General features: G+C 38.2%; 2 protein-coding genes across 4 annotated transcripts in view; one reads left to right on the top strand and one right to left on the bottom strand.

The window, feature by feature from the left end:
- Window positions 1-6,639, bottom strand: part of PHYHIPL (phytanoyl-CoA 2-hydroxylase interacting protein like) — a 117,002-nt gene extending 110,363 nt beyond the window's left edge. Inside the window, exons 1-2 of one of the 3 annotated variants that reach the window (XM_069571700.1) lie at window positions 6,499-6,639; window positions 5,523-6,233 (exon numbers count right to left, since the gene is read on the bottom strand). In XM_069571700.1, coding sequence (XP_069427801.1) covers window positions 5,523-5,628 — 106 coding nt within the window. In that variant the 5' untranslated portion in view covers window positions 5,629-6,233; window positions 6,499-6,639. Of the gene's footprint in view, window positions 1-5,522; window positions 6,234-6,323 lie in introns of all 3 variants that reach the window. The other 2 variants (XM_069571701.1, XM_069571699.1) reach the window with 2 other exon arrangements.
- The window catches only part of LOC138429929 (uncharacterized), a 96,540-nt gene continuing 78,276 nt past the window's right edge, over window positions 5,766-24,029 (top strand). Inside the window, exons 1-2 of the mRNA XM_069571533.1 lie at window positions 5,766-6,245; window positions 21,671-21,735. Coding sequence (XP_069427634.1) covers window positions 5,766-6,245; window positions 21,671-21,735 — 545 coding nt within the window. The remainder of the gene's footprint in view (window positions 6,246-21,670; window positions 21,736-24,029) is intronic.

Raw genomic sequence — 24,029 nt, 5'->3', positions numbered from 1 at the left:
AAGAAGAATGTAAATAGATTTTCTTGTGAGCGTCCACACTGAAACAACAATGAGAAGACAGTACATAAAAACTGTTCTGAGAATGATTTCTCAGAGGGAAGCACCCCTGGAAAAGTGTTTGGGATGCATTTAGATGTCCACTGAGGCCTAAAATTTAAGATGTAAAATACTGTCATCAGATGTCAAAATACCCTTTCCTTTTTTTTTTTTTTTTCATTCTTGTTAATGATTCTTCAGATTTCCCAAATCTAAAATCCTATAGTTACCATTGGTCACTTTTCATTTTGCTTGAAAATTCAATCAATCACAAATTTTTGGTAATTATTTTTACATTTCTTCTATACCAGTGCCACTCACTCTTCTCCCATATAAAGAACAAGCTGAGGCTATTTTTCCTGTCAAGACTCTTCAACTCTTTCATCACATTTCTGCCAGAAGTCCTCCCCAAATACTAATTTTACTTCTCGTATGTGTTAAAATAGTCTAATTAATAAGACAGTTTACTGTTTAGTATTAACAAAATATTTCAAACTCTTAAAATGAAGCAAATGTTTTATAGTAGTAAAGATAGAATTTAAATAATTTATGAACAATAAAATGATTACAGAGAAAGTTAAAAGAAATGGAAAATAAACCAAAGAAAGAGGCAAATATATAAGGAAAACAAATTATAGATTTACTAAGGACAGAGAAGAAAAATAAAAAAACCAGAAGGATCATGGTTACTGCTATAACTGATGTACCTGCTATTATTATTATCCTGAAATCCAGGATAAAATATAAAAGTCATCATGAAACTATTACCTAAGTTAAATGAAAAAATCAAGCTTAGGTCTAAAGAGAAGGAAATACCAGCAAGAATTTTTTTAAAGGTGACTTGAAAGTTTTCTAGATAGTATTCTATACAGTGAATTTCTAATTGGCTTAATTACCTAGGCAAGAATGTTTCAACTTAGGACATATCAGTCATTCTGCCACTGGAGGGAGCCTGGTCACATCTGCGTTGATGAGACTTTTACTCTAGTAACTTCCTGGTCTTCTCTGGGAATGAACTAGAACCCCTAACAAAGATACAAATTCGTTTAACATAATCTGCTGGTCTTCAAGCTGTTTGCTTGTTTCTTTTAGTTTCGTTTTGTTTTCACACTAATAAAAATTCATAGCATCTCCATAGTAATCTCTGGGTCAAATAAATGAACCCAGAGGTCACACGTGCTAGTATAGATCTATACTCTAAAAAAAATAAAGGAAACAATTGTTGAATCAAGAACATAGACGATCTCTGATGCAAATACCTACTCAAAGCAGGTATCAAGGTCACAATGTACATGAAACACAGTAAACAGCAGGTTTCAAATAGAAGCTGAAAATAGATTTTAGGATTAAGGTTGAGAAGGATATAACTGATGTGATAGAAAAACATAAGCAAAGATTAGAGTACTATAACTGTGATTTTACTGTTCATTTAAAATTCAGAATTTAGTTTCCATTGACTACTTATGAAACTGAAGTGACATAAGATTTTCTACATAAAACACAACTGAAATTTTTAAAAAAGATCTAAACCAAATATTGGCCAAATAATGAAGAATTATAAAGCAGTAGTTCATCTCAAGAAGGTATATGGAGAATAATATCCCATTTAAAATAACTACTATTCTCTATTTTGTGTCAAGAACTGCTTTATAATACTTAATTATCTCAACAACCCTACCGGACTGACATTTTATACCCATATTACGTGAGAAAGCTTGAGGCTAAGAAGTGGTTAAGTAACTTCCCTAAGATCCTGTATCTATCAAGAGTCAACATTTCATGAGAGGTCTGAATGTAAAATGGTATTACCACCATGCTACACGCATGTCAGTGAGACTCAGTAATGCCTACCTTAAATTCTTGTACTATTTGAGGTAATAGTTAAGAGTATTCGTCCTAGACATCTGCTTTAAAACATACCATTAAGAATGATCTAATACAGCACTGTGTTACTAAACACTCCTGTATTACCTTTTGTTTTCAAACTTAAAATTTGTTTAATTCACATGCCAGTGAAGAAGATAGTCTCAGCTGATTTATAATTTAAGTAAATAAGGTAAAGTCCAAATTGAATGGAGTTTATCTTTCAAAATATGTGGAGGGAGCTTGGATGCATATAAAGCAACATAAAGATGAATCTTTCCTCCACAGCAAGGAAAGAAAGCTTCCATATGTATGATGGAAAAAAAAAAAAAAGAGTGAAGAGAAGCAGTGTAGAATTCTATGTGTGGGGTCAGAGCTGTTTTGAAATGTCACAGGTCAGAGAGGGTCTGAAGTATCTATAAGAAGAAACAAACTGAAAATAAGTTTCCATATTACTAATGCTTCCAGATAAGAAATTATTTTGATTTTTTTGAAAACTCACCATTAAAGTGTATCATATATGTCACTTGAAGCCACTTCAACATACAAGAGAAGAAGAACAGGAACAGTCTTTTTCTTACAACAGACAAATCTGTTGTAAGAAAACAGCACATCTTCAGAGGTTTTCTAATAGAAGTCTGTCCAGAATCCTCATTTTGAACTACAAGTGAAATCTAGGCAGGGCCTTGTATTAGCGACCAGAGCACACATGCCTAGGATAAAACTATACATGAGATAATGTGTGTATGAAAACCCTCTTGCTTAATTAAAATATCCAATTATATGACCACTTGGATTCTATTACAACTTCTTCAGAAACTATTAAGCCTTTTGAGGGATGATGAGAAAAAGAAGCATTGTAAATTGTTACTAATAATGTAAACAGATAAGAAAAAAGGCAAATGACAAGGGAAAAAAAACATAAAAGAGGATAAGACAAAGACAATAAGACATACAGTTATGTTTGCCAGCAGCTATAGCTCTCAGTTGATGTAATATGCAAAACATTATAAAATTAAAAACATCTGTAAGTGGAGAGGGTAAAAGGAGATGTTTATTAAACACTCATATGGTATCTTCTCTTATTCTACTTCATTCCACTTCCAAGGAATTAATATTGCACTAATTTTTCTCATCATCAGATTCATATTAAAGTAGGAAAAGTAAAGAGCAAACAAGACACATTTATTTCTACAATCATACAATTATGAAAATATAACTCATTATGTACTTAAATGCAAAACAGACCTGCCACACATTTTTGTGTTATATATTTCCAGAAGTAAAACAATGAGACTGGAGACGGAGTGAAAAGAAGGAAGTGAAGGAAGCAAATTCGTCTAGCTGAAAATTTCTCAATATAAAAGTATAACTAGATCTGGTTGAAAAACTTAATGTAACATTTTTAAATTGTTCTGTAAAGTAACTATATCATCTCCTCTAAAGTATTCCTATGATGCCAACTTAACATTTTTGGAATTGACATACAGAGTTTCACAAAATGTAAAGTTAGGCATTTAACAAAATCTTTACATGAGCTATTTTCACATTTTACACATCTTTTAATAAAGAGTTAGCCTTTTGTAGTTGAAGACATAAGCTATTTTATAAAATGAAACTATTTAATTAACGTGTCGAATCTATTAGAAGTCTGTAAATAAGTAGTAATTTTCAAACTGCCTAGTGCCAGTACATCCCCAATTAAATGTTACATAATTCATTCATTTTGCGGGATTAGTAATGTGATCATAGAAACTAAAAAACATTACCAAAATGAAATAACTCTACTCCAGGAGAAGAGAGGATAAATGCAGGATATTAATTTTTGTACATTATTAACTCTGTAAAGGTCATTAAAAAAAACTTTATTTTTCTTAGCATCTTAGAAACATCTGGTAAGTGCAATTTTAAGTACTAACTACTGGCTTTTGAGGAGCAACCATGAATTGCCTATTTCCAATAACTATAGTGACGAGCTTTTGATAAATTGTTGAAGCAGATGAAAATAAAATCTACCTTTATTATTGCTTTCTGGCAAACCAGCATAAGAAAATAAAAATATTTACAATGGTAACATTATAAAGTCATTTCACAAAAGTATAAACAAACCCATAGGACTTTCTATGAGGTATGTTAAAAATAATCTGTACAGTCCAATAGTGCAACTTCCTATATGGAATACAAAAACAATGAATTGTTAATGTCAAAAGTATGTGCACTTATTACTATGGTGACCAAAACAGTCTAGGGATGAAGAAAATAAAAGCAGCTTTTGCAAGAATATTTATTATCTATACTACACCTTTTTCAAAATTATTTAAAGTGCCTTCGGCTTCAAAGAGCAATTAATCCAAGAGTGGTTGTCCTAAATTTATTAATAAACGGAAATTCGGTGTTCAGTTGACCTAAACTGTACTATGCAGCAACGCCTAACCAAGTTATTACCATTTAAATGACTGGAAACAAGACCTCTGCTCTCTACTTGGATTATATACTGATCAATTTTACGACCTATTGTAAGTACATTAGTATATCTACATAACCGTGACTAAAAACCATTTTTAAATAATCGCTATACAGAGTTAAACACTAATTTCATTTACAATCAAAACTGTTCAGGGTCATCTTGACAACACATAAATTATTTTTCCTTTGTCACTTGTATAATTTTTTTTACAATTATTACATCAATCAGTGCTAATCAGATGACTTCTTTACAAATGAAGTTTTATTTCACATTACTGAAACAGCACTGACTCTCCAACTACTCCAACTAATAATACAGAAGCGCTCTAACTACCCATACTGCACATTGTACTAGTTTACCTTTAACGCTCAGATCTGTTTAATCAATTTCCTTTTTAAGGAGACTGTCAACTTTAACAATAGAATAAGCGATATGATATCAAGACACAACGGTAAGTACTCGCCACATACTCTGAATCACGGCAGATATATGAGGCCACTTCCATTACACATTTGTGACAGTTTCTGTCTGAATCACAGTTTCAAACCACGAAGCTTGTGGCTGTCCTTGGTGCTGAAACGCACTCTTCTGTCCCTCTACTGAAAAATAACTGTCACTTCAAATTCCATTTTGAAAGGATAAAAAGACTTCAAAATGTAGGAAGTCTGAAGATGGGAGGCTCAAAAAGGAACTAGTAAGTTTCCGGGCAGAGACCGCTAATGAGTGTGCGCTGGGGGCAGGGGGCAACGCTGGAAACATCCCGAGGGCTTTCTCCGGGAGACCCAGGAAAGCGGGACTGCGGCGAAGATCGGAAACACCGGGTCCGGAGCAGGAGACGCCGGCGGGAACGCCGCCCTCGCGGGGCAACCCCTCGGCGGGAGCCAGGCGGGCGACGACGGTGAGGGGCTCCGCGGCCGGGGACCACGGCGACTTCCCCAGCCAACCCGCGAGCCCCGGGGTCCTTTTGTTTCTGGGGTCTGAGGGGAGAGTGGGTGGGCGAAGGGGAGCCCCCATCAGCGTTCAACTGAACAAGCGGGACAACAAAAGACCCTACCGCCCGGGCCAGCAGGGTCGGCGGGAGCTCCAGTGGCCGCGGGGTCTGGCAGCGGGCTTTACCCCCACCCCCGCCAACCCTCACCGTCCCGGCCGCTCTTACCATCTCGGTCGCACAGCTGAATGGCCTCCAGGCTGAGGTTTTTGATCACCTCCTCACAGGGGCTGGTGGGGCTGTTGAGGGCATGATCCAGGCGCGGCACCTCCATTTTTCCAACCCCCTTCTCACGTCCGCCCGCTTCGTATCCAGGCTCTCTCCGAGGACCGTGTGGGAGAGAAGGGCGGGAAAGGAAAGGGGAGTGGCGGAGGAGAGGGAGGTGGCCTGGGACGCGGCGCTGAGGGGCCGATGCTGAACCGCCGGGCTGGAGAGCCGCTGCCGAAGCGACGGCAGTGGCTGGAGCTCCGCGGAGCGTGCGGCTCTGAGAGACCGAGACAGACCCGGCGCGAGAGCAGGAGGCGGCGCGCGCCCGGCGGGGAGGAGACGCGGCGCGCGGGGAACGTGAGGGAGAAGGCACGGGGCGCGCACGCGCGCGAGAGGACGCTCCCACCTGCTGGCGCGCCGCGCTCTCCTCTGTCCCTTCCCCGCCCCCACCCCACGCCCGGTCCTCCCGCGCGCACGCGCCCCCGGCTGCCCTCGCGTCTCGGCGCCCGCAACCCCGCGCGTGAGTCGCCGGACGGTGGAGCGCACGGGAACGGCAGGCGTCAAGGGGGGTCGGGGAGGCGCTTGCTTTCTCCCTTCTCTCCTAGTGAGGGCGGTTCGGCGTTCTTTTCCCTCCTCACGGTGTCAGTCGGAACCAGGTTAGCACTGCGGCGTCTGCACGAGGAGGTGAGAGTGAGCAGTTTTGTTTATCAACGATTGAAGAAATGAGGGTCCAAACCCTTTTATATCGGGCGTTGGAACTACCTTCGCCGCGTCAAGGCCCCCGGCTACTCGCCTCCCAAAACCTACGTGTTCCGCCTGCCATTCCTCAGAAACAGCTACGTCTGTCCGAGAAATGAGCATATCAACTGAGGAATGGCGCGGTTTAGGGACAGGATTTTGGTCATCCTAAAGGAGGGACAAACAAGGGAATTAAGACCTGCCAGAAAAGTAAGGGAATGAAGAGATGCTTGCCAGCCTGCTGGAACGGCAGCAAGCGTGGTTCAGGGACACCAGCCCCTGATTGCTCAGGCTTTGCAGAATAGCGTCGTTCGTTCATCTGTTTATTCACCCACCGAATAACTAATAAGTGCTAACTCTGTGCCAGGCTTTGTTCTGGGCGCCAGTGAAGGGTGAAAAGACAGTACCTGCCCTCAAGGATATGGAAGAAACCTTTTCCTTGTGGAAAATGGCCTTTCTTAAGTCACCCTAAACTTGTCTGCTTATTGTTTTAAACGTCACTTAAGATTTAGCAATAACTCAGTGAAGGTGCAAATAATTTTTTAAAAAGAAAATAGGTGTAGGTCACTGCTGATTGATCTCTGTTGCCATTTGCTTCTTTGGAATAGTTTTCGGGTTTGCTGCTATCTCGGTATCAAAAATAGTGCCCACTCCCCTTGAGAGTATAGATTCTGAAAAGAATTTAAAGTCTCTTCATGTTTTTTCCAATTTCAAACCTAAATGTTAACCAGTAGAGTAACAGTTCACACAAAGATTCCTGTATGCTCTCGGTTCTAGTCACATCCATTTAGCCATGACATGACTAAATTAGTTAATTGAAGCCTCATAAAACAGATGAACCAGCTTAAGGTAAAATAAGCTGGTGAAAAAATTTGGCACAACTGCAAGTTGTTAGAAATTTGTGGAAGATAATTGGGTATCATAAAGTGAAATGTCCTCATTATGAACCTAGATATTAATGAAGATGGGTCTCTTTCATGTAGTTTGAGAGCTTTTGTGTCAAGGTAGGGGGGTCCTCGAGAGAATAAATGATTACTTGTCAAGAAATATGACAAGATGGTGTTTATTGGTGAATTTCCTGTGTTCCAAGGTCTGGCTCTGGAGGACTAGAAATTGATATTGTCAGCCCAACCACAGGGTAGTGTTAAATTTCATAGCTGAGTTAAGTTCACAAATCTTAAAAGGAACTGGGTAAGCTAGATTACGAATTTATTGGTTTACAGATGAGAAATATAATTCATGCTGCTGCTAAGTCACTTCAGTCCTGTCCGACTCTGTGCGACCCCATAGATGGCAGCCCACCACGCTCCCCTGTCCCTGGGATTCTCCAGGCAAGAACACTGGAGTGGGTTGCCATTTCCTTCTCCAATGCAGGAAAGTGAAAAGTGAAAGTGAAGTCGCTCAGTCGTGTCCGACTCTTCACGACCCCATGGACTGCAGCCCACCAGGCTCATCTGTCCATGGGATTTTCCAGGCAAGAGTACTGGAGTGGGGTGCCATTGCCTTCTCCGAATATAATTCATACATATAATTAAAAGTATTCTCAGGTGGTGCTAGTGGTAAACAATCCACCTGCCAAGGCAGGAGAAGCAAGAGAGGCGGTTCTATCTCTGGGTCGGGAACATCCTCTGGAGTAGGAAATGGCAACCCACTCCATTATTCTTTCCTGGAAAATCCCATGGACAGAGAAGCCTGGCAGCCTGCAGTCCATGGGATCACAAAGAGCTGGGCACGACTGAGCGGGCACACACACATATACACACATGACTCATATATTTAAGAATCATCTTATATGTCCAAGGATACATAAGTACACACACAGTATATAAGATGTTGCAAACTATGAGTTTAAATCTTAACAGGAAAGATATACATTTAAAAAGTAAAATGATGAGTATTATGAAAAAGCAAGTATGGGAGCTTGTGGAAGCACACACAGGGCCCACTGTAGCATGATTAGTTAGGAAAGCCTCTAAAAGGATTTTAAGGGAATGGAAAATGGTCGAAAGACTTTGATAAGGAAATTACCATGAACAGATTGTCAGACAGAATATTTGTATAATGGGAAACAGGGTAATGTTTTGAGAAGTATTAATGGTGACTTTCTGGGCATAAGACCATTCTATCCAAAGGACCTTCTGCTGAGGACTTAGATTATTACATAAGAAAATGAAACTTCTCTATTTTTCTTCTCATACCTAAGTTTCAGTTTAATTCCAGTCCCCAAGTACTTAACATCATTTAATTGTTAGCTTGAGGTGACCACTGTTACAGTCAAAATCCTACCAGTAATTCAAGCTCTGACTCAAGTGGTACATATAGATTATTCCCACTGCCAGAAATCCCTGTTTTATTTACACAGGGCTTTGTTTATAATTTACAGACAAAATCACACCATGATTCATAAGTTATTATTAAACATGAATCAGGCTCAAATTTGAAAATGATCTTAAATATATCCGTTTTCAATCCCTTCTCCAGTGTTCAAGCCCTTCACAAGAAGTTGTTTACCTTTTAAGAAATGGTAAATTAAAATCCTAATGAAATAACCTAGTCTTACTCTATCTGAGCCCAAACATGCCTACTGTGAGGTCAATACAAAGGTCTTAATTTTCTCCTGTGTTGGTCATACACAATAATGATAATCCTTCTTCCTTCTGCCCATATATATTCAGTTCTTTAGATAAATGCTCCTAGTTCTTTCAAACATTTCTGATACTGTGTCGATTTGAGTCCTTCTGTCGCTCTGAACACACTTCTCTGGATAACTCTAACTTTTGTAAGAGTTCATAGGTAAACATACTAGGTGTGGAAATATTATATATTTAATTCAGTTCAGTTCTGTTCAGTATCTCAGTCATGTCCGACTCTTTGCGACCCCATGAACCACAGCATGCCAGGCCTCCCTGTCCATCACCAGCTCCTGGAGTCCACCCACACCCATGTCCATTGAGTCGGTGATGCCATCCAACCATCTCATCCTCTGTTGTCCCCTTCTCCTCCCGCCTTCAATCTTTCCCAGCATCAGGGTCTTTTCAAATGAGTCAGCTCTTCACATCAGTTGGCCAAAGTATTGGAGTTTCAGCTTCAGCATCAGTCCTTCCAATGAACACCCAGGACTGATCTCGTTTAGGATGGACTGGTTGGATCTCCTTGCAAGTCCAAGGGGCTCTCAAGAGTCTTCTCCAACACCACAGTTCAAAAGCATCAATTCTTCTGCACTCAGCTTTCTTCAAATTCCAACTCTCACATCCATACATGATCACTGGAAAAACCATAGCCTTGACTAGACAGACCTTTGTTGGCAAAGTAATGTCTCTGCTTTTGAATATGCTGTCTAGGTTGGTCATAACTTTCCTTCCAAAGAGTAAGTTTCTTTCAATTTCATGACTGCAGTCACCATCTGCAGTGATTTTGGAGCCCCCCAAAATAAAATCAGCCACTGTTTCCACTGTTTCTCCATCTATTTGCCATGAAGTGATGAGACCAGATGCCATGCACGATCTTAGTTTTCTGAATGCTGAGCTTTAAGCCAACTTTTTTACTCTCCTCTTTCACTTTCATCAAGAGGCTCTTTAGTTCTTCACTTTCTGCCATAAGGGTGGTGTCATCTGCACATCTGAGGTTATTGATATTTCTCCCGGCAATCTTGATTCCAGCTTGTGCAATTATATTACAAATATACGTGAAGAAATACTCAGTAGTCTATTACTGTCTTTGCTTTATATGTCAGACATCTTTATTGCAGCCCAGGAACACATTAATTTCTGACAGTTTTATCACTCTGCTTATACATCCTGAGCTTTCAATAACATAGAACGTATTCTTCCTGAACATTTCTTATTTCCCTCTTGAAGTTGTAAGTTTTGAGTACATATTATATGTGTGCATTGAGCAGATACTTCAGTACAATTTGATGAGTTACTTGATTGAAATTCATTTAGTACTTTTAATGTGTTTAATTGTAATGTTGCAGCTAGCCTAGAATTTTGTCATACCTAAAGAAAAAGTAGGTTACAATGTCCTTTAGGTAAGTTTGTCAGTGCCAAGATCATGTAAGACCCAACTGACAGCTATAGGCACCACCCAGCTTTTTAAATTGCTAGGCAGAGGGCAAAGAGAGAACCAGTACCATAGGTTGAAGCAAACTCTGAAAAATGCATAGCAAATACAGAGTGGTTTTTCTTTATCTCATAACATAACTTTTTCTAAGCTTTGATTATAAATGGTGGAGTGAAAGAAAACTCATGATTGATGGAGACAAGCTTGAAAGGAACTCAGATATTCTAAATTCTTTATTTTGATTCAAGTTGAGTAGAGTCTGAGCGGGTGAAGATCAGATGAAATAATGTGTATGTGAGCTGTGAGGCATTTCAGAAAGTTAGGATATTATTATGGGACACTAAGAATGCCATTAAGAAATATCTAGTCAATTTCATAGTACACATTTCTGGAAATATTTTAATAGCTATTTCAAAACAGGAAGCACATCCATATTTAGAATGTCTTTATGATTTAGTGTGTTGGGAAAATTTATTAAAATTTTTTAAATTTTAATTGAGTTAATTATTTTAATTTTTAAACTTAAAAATTAATTTAAAAATTTTAAACTTAAAAATTAATTTTCAAGTTTAAAAATTATTCCTGGTTTTGCTCTCAGTTTTATCCAGTGATAGATTTTTGGCAAACCCATAAGCAAATGATCAGCTTTAAATCGCTGCCCAATATTTTTTTTCTTTTCTTCTCAATATTTAATTTCTACAGTCTTCATTCTGTACCACCAAACACTGATGGGAGAAGATAAAGAACTATAATGACCTAATCCATTATAAATTCATGCTGTCAGAGTTCAGCTTGCTTAATATTTCAGTGGCTATTGCAAACTACTCTTTGAAACTCCTAGCTTTTCTCTCACTTTCAAGAGATGGTCTCTTCTTCTCCCTCTCTTGTTCCTACGGGGGAAAAAAAAAGGCAGAATGAAGTGTCTCATTTGTTCTTATCGTTAGCTCAGTGGGTCCTGGTAAAACTTGCTACTTTTCCTTCACCTCTGCTCTCCATTCAGTGCCTGTGTATTGTGGAAAATAGTTAGATTCCTATTAATATTTTTACCCACTCCAGCTATTTTGGTCTTTTTCCTTCCTCTAATTCCACTCCCCCCCAACATTTTTTTTGGTCTGTAAACATTATCAGATCTTTTTGATTTTAAATATTATGTTCCTTGAACCATCCAGTTACTATCCACTTTCTTAATTTTTAAGGTATATAAAGAGCCCATTGTAAATTGTAAAGTGCCATAAAAGTGTTAACTTGTTGCATCTGTTTCCTTTTGATTCTTGTGCAGTTTATCACCTATCCTCACCACTATGATTCTTAACTTTTCAAAATCATCTTTGGATTTTATAAGATTTCTCATCACCGAATATAAAAACCTTTTATCATTTGCATCCTCTTTGATATTTCAGTAATTTATTTCTGCTGAACTTCTATAGCACTGGACTCTATTGGCTATCTTTCTGAGTGTATGCTTAATGTTTATCTACTCTGGCTTCTAAGCTACCCTCTTGAGTGTAGGTGTTCAGTAAAGTCCATCCTCTGATATTATGTTCCTCTCTGTTGAAAGCCATTTCTTCCAAGAATGCATGCTTTCCCACAAATTTTAATGTTTACTTAATGTTTAAATTCTCATCTTTAACTTCAAATCTCTATCTCAAGTTCTCAACTATAAACAAAAACTGTTGCTCTGTTTCCAGTTAATGAACATTGTTATTTACATTTCCTTAACCGTTTCTAATCGATCAGTTCATCCCCCAAACAGATTCCCTTTTCTGATTTCTCCCTTTATTGTCACTGGCAGCAGTATCCCTTTAGTCACTATTACCCAGTTTTCTGATTTTTAAAAATTTTCCTCTTCAAGTGAAACTATCCTCAAAATAATTATTAATTTGCAGTAGTTCTTGGATATGTGATTTTGTTTCTGAAATATTCCAGAATATAAGTACTGCTAATATATTAAGTTCTTGTCATTTTGACCAGATTATTGAAATTACTGTGTGCATAGTCTTCCTATCTGCCTTCTTCAATCAAACTGATACTAAGATCAACACACTAAAGCACTTTGTTGATCAGAACTTGCTCAATAAATTACAATGCTACCTATTTTTTGTTCTAGATTTAATGGTGAGTTACTGAAGTTTTTAAGGCAGGTATATGACAGTTACAAAGCAATGTTTTATAAGGTTAATCTCCCATGTTTCACAGGATGAATGGAATGGAGGAAGACAGAAGTTTAGGAGATTACTATAGTCCAGGCAAAAATATAATGTATTATAGACCAAGGTAGTGAAATTGGGAATGTAAAGGAAGCAATGGATTTGACAGAGTGGTTGTATGCTATTGTTTTCTGAGATTATTTTTAAAAATTATAGAATGGAGAGGTTCTTCAATATTTTGCTATTTTGAAACATTAAATTGTTTGCTCATATGAATGATGGCTACATACTATAACTGTTAATTTTACAGTATAGCATCATATGACACATGAAGTAAGAAAAATGTATTAAACATACTTCTTCCATCTTTAAACCCAATAGTTATTTGCCAGTGATACAAAAGTAGATTAATCTTAAAAACTAAAGCAACATCTAGCCCTTATTCTATATTTGTAAATAAAGAAAGCTCAACTAAAAATGGCTCTCAGGGAAACATGTCTTAGAATCCCCTCTGCTTTCACTAGTTAAAATATAAAAGGATTTGGTGTTGAAGGGAAGAAATCTTGGAAGGAATAGATGAGAAAGAACTTCTCTATACATTGAACCACTTTGATGGAATGCCTTTCTCTTCTGTGGTCTTTCCTGTTCTGTTTAATATGTATTACAACAGAATACTTTCATAATGCATTCAGCTCCACAGCTTTCCCTAAGTGTCATGTCAGGTAATATTGAAAATAGATTCTGTATAGTGAGTAGAAACATATAAGTATATAGTCACAATCAGTTTGCCACAGTTATAGGTTGTGCTTGCCTTCACAGATTTATCTTTCTAGTTTTGAGTTTTTCGCTGTTCACTTACATATTTACATTATTGACAAACAGGATCTCCAGTCCGTTCCCCTCAAACACAGCTCAAAAATCCTTCCCTGAAATCCTGATTTAGTTAGTGTCCCCTTAAATATAACCACAGAAATTTCCTGATGAGTCTTTTTTTAGGATTTTTATCTCAGCAGAATTAGAGCTGTGACTTTTATAATGATTAACATTTTGTTTCCTGAAATTCTTCCTAAGCTAAAGGAAAATGCCTATAGGATCTCTAAAAATCCTCTCATTTTTCTAAACACCCAATTCTCTTTCAAATTGTACTGTAACACCGATGATGTTATGTAGCTCATATTTACATTTATTAGTATAAGAAGCGCTGGTTCAACAACCACATCTGGCCTTGAGAATTGCTCCGTAATATTTGAATAAACAAAACTACTAGAAAACAATTGCACTCAAATGGATCTTAACATTGCTGACTACATAAGCCTAGAGGCTAGGCCTGCTCCAAGATCCATAATGAAGAAAACTTCAGCGTGGACAGAGGTTTGTTAAGAAAATGATTCAGTCAGTAACATCCAATGAACGATGAGTCAGTGCTCTATGTATGTACATATGTATGCGTGAGGTTAGTGCACGTTATTGAATAGCCATTAGGGTTTCTTTGATAATACAAAAGACTGCCATGTCAACATTTCCCCTTAACCCCATGTTATTGCTGTTATCCTGTAATGCAGATTAATGGAGTTGCTTCTGGCTAACTAATTTTAGGAAGAGGAGATGGCATCATAAAAGTTAACACAACAGCTATTCACAGGAGAGGCTTCAACTAGAAAGCAGCAGTAGTGAGGGTCTCTCACCGTCTAATCTTCCAACTCTCACCTTCTGATCTTCCTAATAAAGCCCCCATCATTCAGACACATAAATGAGACCATATATTTATCATCCCAATGTGTGTTCATATTCATTGTCTGATATTCATAAATTGTTAAATCCTTAAAGATTGGAAAAGTTGTTTTAATACTTGCTTGTTTGAAACTTCTCCACAGTAGCTAGCCCAAATTGTATGTGATATGTCTGCCAACTAGAAAACTTTCCCCTGAAAGTAGCCTGCTATATGTAGAGGGAACTCCATAGTCAACATTGTATGAAATAAAAAACTTCCTCCACTGTCAAAGTTTCCCCACTTATCTTGAAGACACAGAGAACAGTTAATTCTTCTTCACAAGATAGCCGTATCTGTATAATTCAAAACACTGTATATCTTCTGATTCGTCATTTCCCTAGTCCAAATCCTAGATATTGCAGCTTGACTCAGTGGATATCGAGTCCTGAGTTTACTCTGAATTTGCTCTAAAAGTATGTATTTACCTCTGAAAATACAGTGTTCAGAACAAACACAATATAATGGGAATGATCTGATTATAATAGAGCAACTTATCTGTACTGTTTGATTACAAGGAAGTACTTTTATATAAATTTTCAGTTCATTCACATTAAAAATGTTATTTGTTATTTGACAATGTATGGCTATTCATATTTTAAAGTCCTTCACAGTAACTTTCATTTATTATTCCTCACAGCCACCTTCTTGAACTTTTGTTTTTTAAGCTAAAAGAAGTGCCCACAATACTCATTTTTACAAATCACAGATGATATTAGAGCTAATTATGCATAACGTATCAAAAATGGAATAACTACTGCAGTGCAGTTACACTTTGTGTAGCTTCTTGATTATTCTATGGTCCTTAAGATCTTTGAACCATAGTATATCATGAAACTTGATAAGATTTTTGTTTATGATAAGTGTCATATAACCACAGAGTATCTGTGAATTCACACATTTTGTGGCACAGATCATGGGCTAATCTTACATTAGGTGTGGAAGCTGTTGACAGTCCATGAAATTCAATAAAAAAGCCTTATTTCAGATAGGCATAGGGCAAACCTGACAGCCTTGTAAGGATTTAGTTGATGCTAAATCCTTATAATGATAAGGGAAATCATTTGTTTGGTTTCTCATGTGATACTTATTTTTTTACAACATAGTTTGACATCACATGAACTTTTCTCCACATAAATGTTGCTCAGCTAATCTAGTGGTTTGACTGTTTGAGGTGTCTCAGAACTGAGGGATTAAAGGATCCTTAATCAAACATAGCCAATAGAGAGACTGAGTGTACAGAGGTACTGCATAGACAGTACACCTATGGAAAAGGTCCTAATACTCCTAGGAACCAGACTGATACAAAGTTAAGTACTGAGCTATTACCTTGTGAAATTGAGCTTTTAAGAGACTAGGCACATTTTCATTCTTGCCACAAGCTACATTTTGTTGCCCTGGTTTCTGTTCCATATTTTCTCACTATTTTACATCCATGCATCAGTCACTCTTTCTGTATCTTTTTCTTTCTTTCTTTTTGTATCATAGAAGCTAAATGTCCACGTGGGACAGGAGAATGAACAAAAGATGAAACAAAACAGATATAGGACCATTATAGGATATTAGTCAGGTGTTGAAGAAGACTCTTGAGAGTCCCTTGGACTGCAAAGAGATCAAACCAGTCCATCCTAAAGGAAATCAGGCCTGAATATTCATTGGAAAGACTGATGCTGAAGCTGAAGCTCCAATACTTTGGCCACCTGAGGGGAAGAAATGACTCACTGGAAAAGACCTTGATGCTGGGAAAGATTGAAGGCAGGAGGAGAAGGGGATGACAGAGGATGAGATGATTGGATGGCATCATTGACTTGATGGACATGAGTTTGAACAAGCTCTGGGAGCTGGTGGTGGACAGGGAGGCCTGGTGTGCTGCAGTTCATGGGGTCGCAAAAAGTCGGACATGACTGAGCAACTGAACTGAATCAGCTCCTCTGTTTCTCTCTCTTAAGATTGTCTTTATTTTTTTATTAATGATATTTTAAATTGTTTTTTGGGCACACTGCCCAGTGTGTGACATTTTTATTCCTCAACCAGGGATTAAACACATGCCCCTTGCAATGGAAGCATGGAGTCTTCACTACTGGATTACCAGGGAAGTCCCTTAAGGATGTCTTTATAGGTGACCCTAAATAACTGTTTACTTCAGGAAATATATTAGTATGCTTTTTTGTCAAAATAATTTGATGTCACATGAACAAATCAAGCATCTAATTTGTTTTATAGTTTTAAAATACTTTTTTGAATATCTTTTCAAAATTGTGCCAGATTTTCTTAAGTCAACTTGTAATCACTTGGTCTCATGTCTTCATAAGAGGATGGTAATCTGTAGTAGTAGATGGTACAAATGATGTTTTTCTCATCTCAGTCACCTTCTTATGGATGAGCAGAAAAATGCCTATGGGTCAAAACCTATGATTGATTTTTTTCTTCTGCCATGTCAGATGAAAACTTAATTTGAATGTACTAAGTTTCTATTTCAAGAGTCTTGTTTTTTCTTTCTTACCCTAAGTCTTCAGTTCCTTTATCAAGATAATTGGCTGTAAATGATTTAAAAGTCTAAGCTCATAGAAGTATTTATATAGCTGAGTTATACGATAATTTAGCTTTCAAGCTTAATCTTTGACCTCCTTGACTAGATCTGTCTACTCTCTATCCTTCAATTCCCCAGACTTTGAAGAAGACAGCCAACACTAAATCAGTAAATCAGCATTTTTTTCTTTTCCTTTTTGTTTTGAGTGGTAGTAGCCTGTGAATGGGCTTCCCAGGTGACTCAGTGGTAAAGAATCCATCTGCCAGTGCAGGATACACAGGTTCATATCCCTGGGTTGGGAAGATCCCCTGGAGAAGGGCATGCCAACCCATCCAGTATTCTTGCCTGGAAAATTCCATGGACAGAGGAGCCTGGTGGCTTCTGTCCATGGGGGTCTCAGAAGAGTGAGACATGACTTAGTGACTAAATAACATCAACTGAGAAGCCTGTGGATACTGAATAGGAGAATATTTGCCAAATCATTGACTTGCAGACTAAATCAACAAATGTAAACGCCATTGGTTTGATTAATGCAATTTAACAAAGACTTTTAGTACTTCCTATATATAGGGCAGTTTTGTATCTACTTAAAATGCATAACCTTTAAATGTGTGCATGTATCATTTTAAAATTCCAAAATAATAGAATAATACTTATTATTATACCTTCCCACTTACAGTTCAGTTCAGTTCAGTCACTCAGTCGTGTCTGACTCTTTGAGACCCCATGAATCACAGCATGCCAGGCCTCCCTGTCCATCATCAACTCCCGGAGTTCACTCAGGCCCACGTCCATCGAGTCAGTGATGCCATCCAGCCAGCTTATCCTCGGTCGTCCCCTTCTCCTCCTGCCCCCAATCCTTGCCAGCATCAGAGTCTTTTCCAATGAGTCAACTGTTTGCATGAGGTGGCCGAAGTACTGGAGTTTCAGCTTTAGCATCAGTCCTTCCAATAAAATCCCAGGGCTTATCTCCTTCAGAATGGACTGGTTGGATCTTCTTGCAGTCCAAGCGACTTTCAAGAGTCTTCTCCAACACCACAGCTCAAAAGCATCAATTCTTCTGCGCTCAGCCTTCTTCACAGTCCAACTCTCACATCCATATATGACTACTGGAAAAACCATAGCCTTGACTAGATGGACCTTTGTTGGCAAAGTAATATCTCTGCTTTTGAATATGCTGTCTAGGTTGGTCATAACTTTTCTTCCAAGGAGTAAGTGTCTTTTAACTTCATGGCTGCAGTCACCATCTGCAGTGATTTTGGAGCCCACCCCCCGCCCCAAAAGATGAAGTCTGACAGTTTCCACTGTTTCCCCATCTATTTCCCATGAAGTGATGGTACTGGATGCCATGATCTTAGTTTTCTGAATGTTGAGCATTAAGCCAACTTTTTCACTCTCCACTTTCACTTTCATCAAGAGGCTTTTGAGTTCCTCTTCACTTTCTGCCATAAAGGTGGTGTCATCTGCATATCTGAGGTTATTGATATTTCTCCCGGTAATCTTGATTCCAGTTTGTGTTTCTTCCAGCCCAGCGTTTCTCATGATGTACTCTGCTTCATGTATTTTATTAAAAGAAATTTTAGGTAGGTGGTGATGACCATGGCTTTCCAGGTCGTGCAATGATAAAGAATCTGCCTGCCAATGCAGGAGATGCAGGTTGATCTCTGGGTTAGAAAGATCCCCTGAAGTAGGAAATGGCAACCCACTCCAGTATTCTTGCCTAAAAAATTCCCTGGACAGAGTAGCCTGACAGGCTACAGCCCATGGAGTTGCAAAGAGCTGGACACGACTGAGCACACGCACATGGTAATGACCTTAGGGAGACAAATAGGAAAGAGATGAAGGATTTTTTTTTTTAAATTTCTGTAAGGTAGTAAACGTGTTTTGGTGCTGGAAAATAGGACGTGCTCAGTAAATAGTTGACTACACAGCGGATAATATTTTAATTGTTTTTCTAAGTGGATGGTGATTATATGGGGTTATATTTCACTTAGTTTTTTAGGCTGATAAAATTAATTAGTATTAAATGAATGTGTGTCAGCTAATTATAAAAATGTTAATCAGAGGAAAAATGGGGGGAAAATCATTAACGTTTTGGTATAAATTCAGTTCAATCGCTCGGTCATGTCCAACTATTGCGACCCCATGAATTGCAGCACACCATGTCTACCAGTCCATCACTGACTCCCGGAGTTTACTCAAACTCATGTCCATCAAGTTGGTGATGCCATCCAGCCCTCTCATCTTCTGTTGTCCCCTTCTCCTCCTGCCCCCAATCCCTCCCAGCATCAAGGTCTTTTCCAATGAGTCAACTCTTTATATGAGGTGGCCAAAGTACTGGAGTTTCAACTTCAGCATCAGTCCTTCCAATGAACACCCAGAGCTGATCTCCTTTAGAATGGACTGGTTGCGTCTCCTTGCAGTCCAAGGGACTCTCAAGAGTCTTCTCCAACACCACAGTTCAAAAACATCAATTCTTCAGCACTCAGCTTTCTTCACAGTCCAACTCTCACATCCATACATGACCACTGGAAAAACCATAGCCTTGACTAGATGGACCTTTGTTGCCAAAGTAATGTCTCTGCTTTTGAATATGCTGTCTAGGTTGGTCATAACTTTCCTTCCAAGGAGTAAGCGTCTTTTAATTTCATGGCTGCAGTCACAATCTGCAGTGATTTTGGAGCCCCCCAAAATAAAGTCTGACACTGTTTCCACTGTTTCCCCATGTATTTCCCATGAAGTGATGGGACCAGGTGCCATGAAGTTAGTTTTCTGAGTATTGAGCTTTAAGCCAAATTTTTCACTCTCCTCTTTCACTTTCATCAAGAGGCTTTTGAGTTCCTCTTCACTTTCTGCCATAAAGGTGGTGTCATCTGCATATCTGAGGTTATTGATATTTCTCCTGGCAATCTTGATTCCAGCTTGTGCTTCTTCCAGCCCAGCATTTCTCATGATGTACTCTGCATAGAAGTTAAATAAGCAGGGTGACGGTATACAGCCTTGACGTACTCCTTTTCCTATCTGGAACCAGTCTGTTTTTCCATGTCCAGTTCTAACTTGTTTCCTGACCTACATATAGGTTTCTCAAGAGGCAGGTCAGGCAGTCTGGTATTCCCATTTCTTTCAGAGTTTTCCACAGTTTATTGTGATCCACACAGTCAAAGGCTTTGGCATAGTCAATAAAACAGAAATAGATGTTTTTCTGGAACTTTCTTGCTTTTTTGATGATCCAGCAGATGTTGGCAGTTGATCTCTTGTTCCTCTGCCTTTTCTAAAACCAGCTTGAACATCTTGAAATTCACGGTTCACATATTGCTGAAGCCTGGCTTGGAGAATTTTGAGCATTACTTTACTAGCGTGTGAGATGAGTGCAATTGTGCGGCAGTTTGAGCAGTCTTTAGCATTGCCTTTCTTTGGGATTGGAATGATGAAAACTGACCTTTTTCAGTCCTGTGGCCACTGCTGAGTTTTCCAAATTTGCTGGCATGTTAAGTGCAGCACTTTCACAGCATCATCTTTCAGGATTTGAAACAGCTCAACTGGAATTCCATCACCTCCACTAGTTTTGTTCGTAGTGATACTTTCTAAGGCCCACTTGACTTCACATTCCAGGATGTCTGGCTCTAGGTGAGCGATCACACCAGCGTGATTATCTGGATTGTGAAGATCTTTTTTGTACAGTTCTTCTGTGTATTCTTGCCATCCCTTCTTAATATCTTCTGCTTCTGTTAGGTCCAGACCATTTCTGTCCTTTATTGAGCCCATCTTTGCATGAAATATTCCCTTGGTATCTCTAATTTTCTTGAAGAGATCTCTAGTCTTTCCCATTCTGTTGTTTTCCTCTATTTGCATGGATCACTGAGGAAGGCTTTGTTATCTCTTCTTGCTGTTCTTTGGAACTCTGCATTCAGTGCTTATATCTTTTCTTTTCTCCATTGCTTTTTGCTTCTCTTCTTTTCACAGCTGTTTGTAAAGCCTCCTCAGACAGCCTTTTTGCTTTTATGCCTGGGGATGGTCTTGATCCCTGTCTCCTGTACAATGTCATCAACCTCCATCTATAGTTCATCAGGCACTCTGTATATCAGATCTAGTCCCTTAAGTCTACTATGTACATATAGTTAATAAAGTTGATATATTATTTTTAATTTCCTTTTTGATAATATTTAAAATACATACTCTATAAATAGCCTTTTAAAGTCATTATAAAGTGTTGTACATTGTATTTATTTTCTATTTATAGTTTACTCAGGAATAATTTCGGAGAAGGCAGTGGCACCCCACTCCAGTACTCTTGCCTGGAAAATCCCATGGACAGAGGAGCCTGGTGGGCTGCAGTCCATGGGTTCGCTGAGTCGGAGACGACTGAACAACTTCACTTTCACTTTCATCCATTGGAGAAGGAAATGGCAACCCACTCCAGTGTTCTTGCCTGAAGAATCCCAGGGATGGGGGAGCCTGGTGGGCTGCCATCTATGGGGTTGCAGAAAGTCGGATACTACTGAAGTGACTTAGTAGCAGCAGCAGCATATACAAGACACTACGAACTAGGACACAGAGTATAAGACTTAATTCTGAGATTGAATTTACTGATAAGATGATAACAGTCTTCTGCCATTGAATAGATCTTCAATTCACACAAATAATTTGCTTTTCATGATATGATACATGCTGTAACCACTTTTTAGTCAGAAAGAAAGACACTGGTAGCCTAGAATATATTAAAAATATGATGAAGAAAAAAATGAAAATATGATGCTTCTTTATAATTCACTCTTTTATTTTCCATGCTGTTTGTTTTATAGTGGTACCAGTTGGTCTGTACTTGTATTCTGTGTCAAGCATGTGCTTTATAATACTGTTTTAGGGGAGAAGGGCATATGGAGAAGGAGAGGAGATACGGAAAACCTTAAATATTTTATCAAAATACTTGTAAGTACTGATGTTTCGCATTTTTACACAAGAAAAGTAGAGCCTAGAATAAGGCAAAATGTGGCAAATGCTGCAGGAGAGGAAGAAATTGTGTGCTGTGCAAGCGTAAAAAAGGGAGAAATTAATTTCAGCTAGGGGAAATCTATGTGAATAAAATGCTTGTCCTGAGTGCTGTTAAGTACAATAAACTAAAGTGCCATCAGCTTGCTTCTCTAGGCTCTGTATTTTACTCAGAGTGCTGCTGAGTCAGCCATTTTAATCTGTAGAGGGATCCACAGAAGCATTCATCTTTTCCCCAAAATAGTTTTTTTTCCTTCTTTTCTATAGATAAGAAAAAATTGTTTGATTAAACAACTTCATGTCAACATATGTGATAGGTTCTTTCAGGTTGGGCTGTTGTAGTGAGTAGGGAGGATGAGTGCTCTATGTGCAGAAGCCATTTAACAATGATGAATAATGAGACCAGTTCTGTAGACAATTTTAACCTTATTGAATGTAATGGAAGTACTTGTGTGTACTATAAAATATCTCTATACTATTATAAAGGCTTATATTAACTCTTTATTTTCTTGCTGAATCTGTAAGAATTACATTACATTGTAAGATTGGCCTGGCAGTGCTATTTGAAAATCTGGGCTTCTGAATATTGACTGAGCTCTGGTTGATTTTGAGTGATAACCTATGATACCATAAGTTTGAATTTTTAAAGTTATCAAATATTATTTTCTTACACTGTAGTCTGTGGCTATTAAGTTAAAATTGTCTCAGGCTGTTTAATCTCCTATAAATATAAATATGATTTATATTTCTCTTAAAATGTAAGTATAAATATACTGTTATTTGTATAAATATATATCTATATATTATTATATATATCACATTAGAATATATGTTAATTAAAACCATAGCAGTTTCCATGTTTATAGCCTTAATAATTCTTTTCTCTGTCCATGTCTTCAAATAAAGCCTAGAAAAACAAATAAGGCCTGTTTCATAGATGCTGGCTAATACTCCCACAGCATGTAACTTCCAAACATATTTAATAAATAGCATCACTAGTATATGGCTTCCCTGGTGGCTCGGTCGGTAAAGAATCTGCCTGAAATGCAGGAGACCCAGGTTCTATCGATGGGTCACGAAGATCCCCTTTAGAAGGAAATGGCAACCCATTCCAGTATTCTTGCCTGGGAAATCCCATAAACAGAGGAACTGTTGTTCATGGGTTCCTTGCAACCCCAGGGCTGCAGTCCATGGGGTTGCAAGAGTCAGACACGACTTAGCAACAAAACCACCACAATCACTAGTGTATGTTTTGCTCTACCTACAAGCAGTGTATAATAAAATAATTTCAGAGGACATAAATTTTCAACTGCCAATTTTTATCAGTGGAGTTTTCATTGTGATATGCATGTCTTTGTCTTACATGTGAGATTTCTGACTGTCCTATATAATTAAACTTCATGCTTATAAAATATAAAACTTATCTTTTTTTATCTCAGCTTAAAAAGCAGAGAGAGTACTTTGCCAACAAAGGTCCATCTAGTCAAAGCTATGTTTTTTCCAGTAGTCGTGTATCGGTGTGAGAGTTGGACTTTGAAGAAAGCTGAGCGCCGAAGAATTGATGCTTTTGAACTGTTGGAGAAGACTCTTGAGAGTCCCTTGGACTGCAAGGAGATCCAACCAGTCCATCCTAAAGGAAATCAATCCTGAATATTCATTGGAAGAACTGATGCTGAAGTTGAAACTCCAATACTTTTGCCACCTGATACAGAGAACTGACTCATTGGAAAAGACACTGATGCTGGGGAAGATTGAAGGCAGAAGGAAAAGGGGATGAAGAGGATGAGATGGTTGGATGGCATCACGGACTCAATGAACATGAGTTTGAGTAAAGTCCAAGAGTTGACAATGGACAGGGAGGCCTGGTGTGCTGCAGTCCATGGGGCTGCAAAGAGTCAGACACGACTGAGCGACTGAACTGAACTGAGTACATTATAATATTGTAAAGTCATCTTTTGTAATAACTCATATTCCATTACCAGAACCATTCACTCTTCTCTTTTTCCATTATGTTTTCTGGGATTTTCCAATCATATACCACCAAGAGGTAGCAGTTCATACTTTATCTTTGCCCCCAGTGTGAAATTACATTTATTAAAAAATAAAAATATATGTAAATATTTCTAATATATCTAAGATTTTTCCTAGTTAAAAGGTATCTAAAATAAGAATATTAAGTATACATAGACCTATTTTGTATCCTATGATTCTGGAGATATAAGATTTTAAGCGGA

The sequence above is a fragment of the Ovis canadensis genome, chromosome 25, assembly GCF_042477335.2.
Source record: "Ovis canadensis isolate MfBH-ARS-UI-01 breed Bighorn chromosome 25, ARS-UI_OviCan_v2, whole genome shotgun sequence".
NCBI lineage: Eukaryota > Metazoa > Chordata > Mammalia > Artiodactyla > Bovidae > Ovis > Ovis canadensis.
Note: the sequence above shows the minus strand (reverse complement) of the source record. Positions and strands in the feature narration are given on the sequence as shown.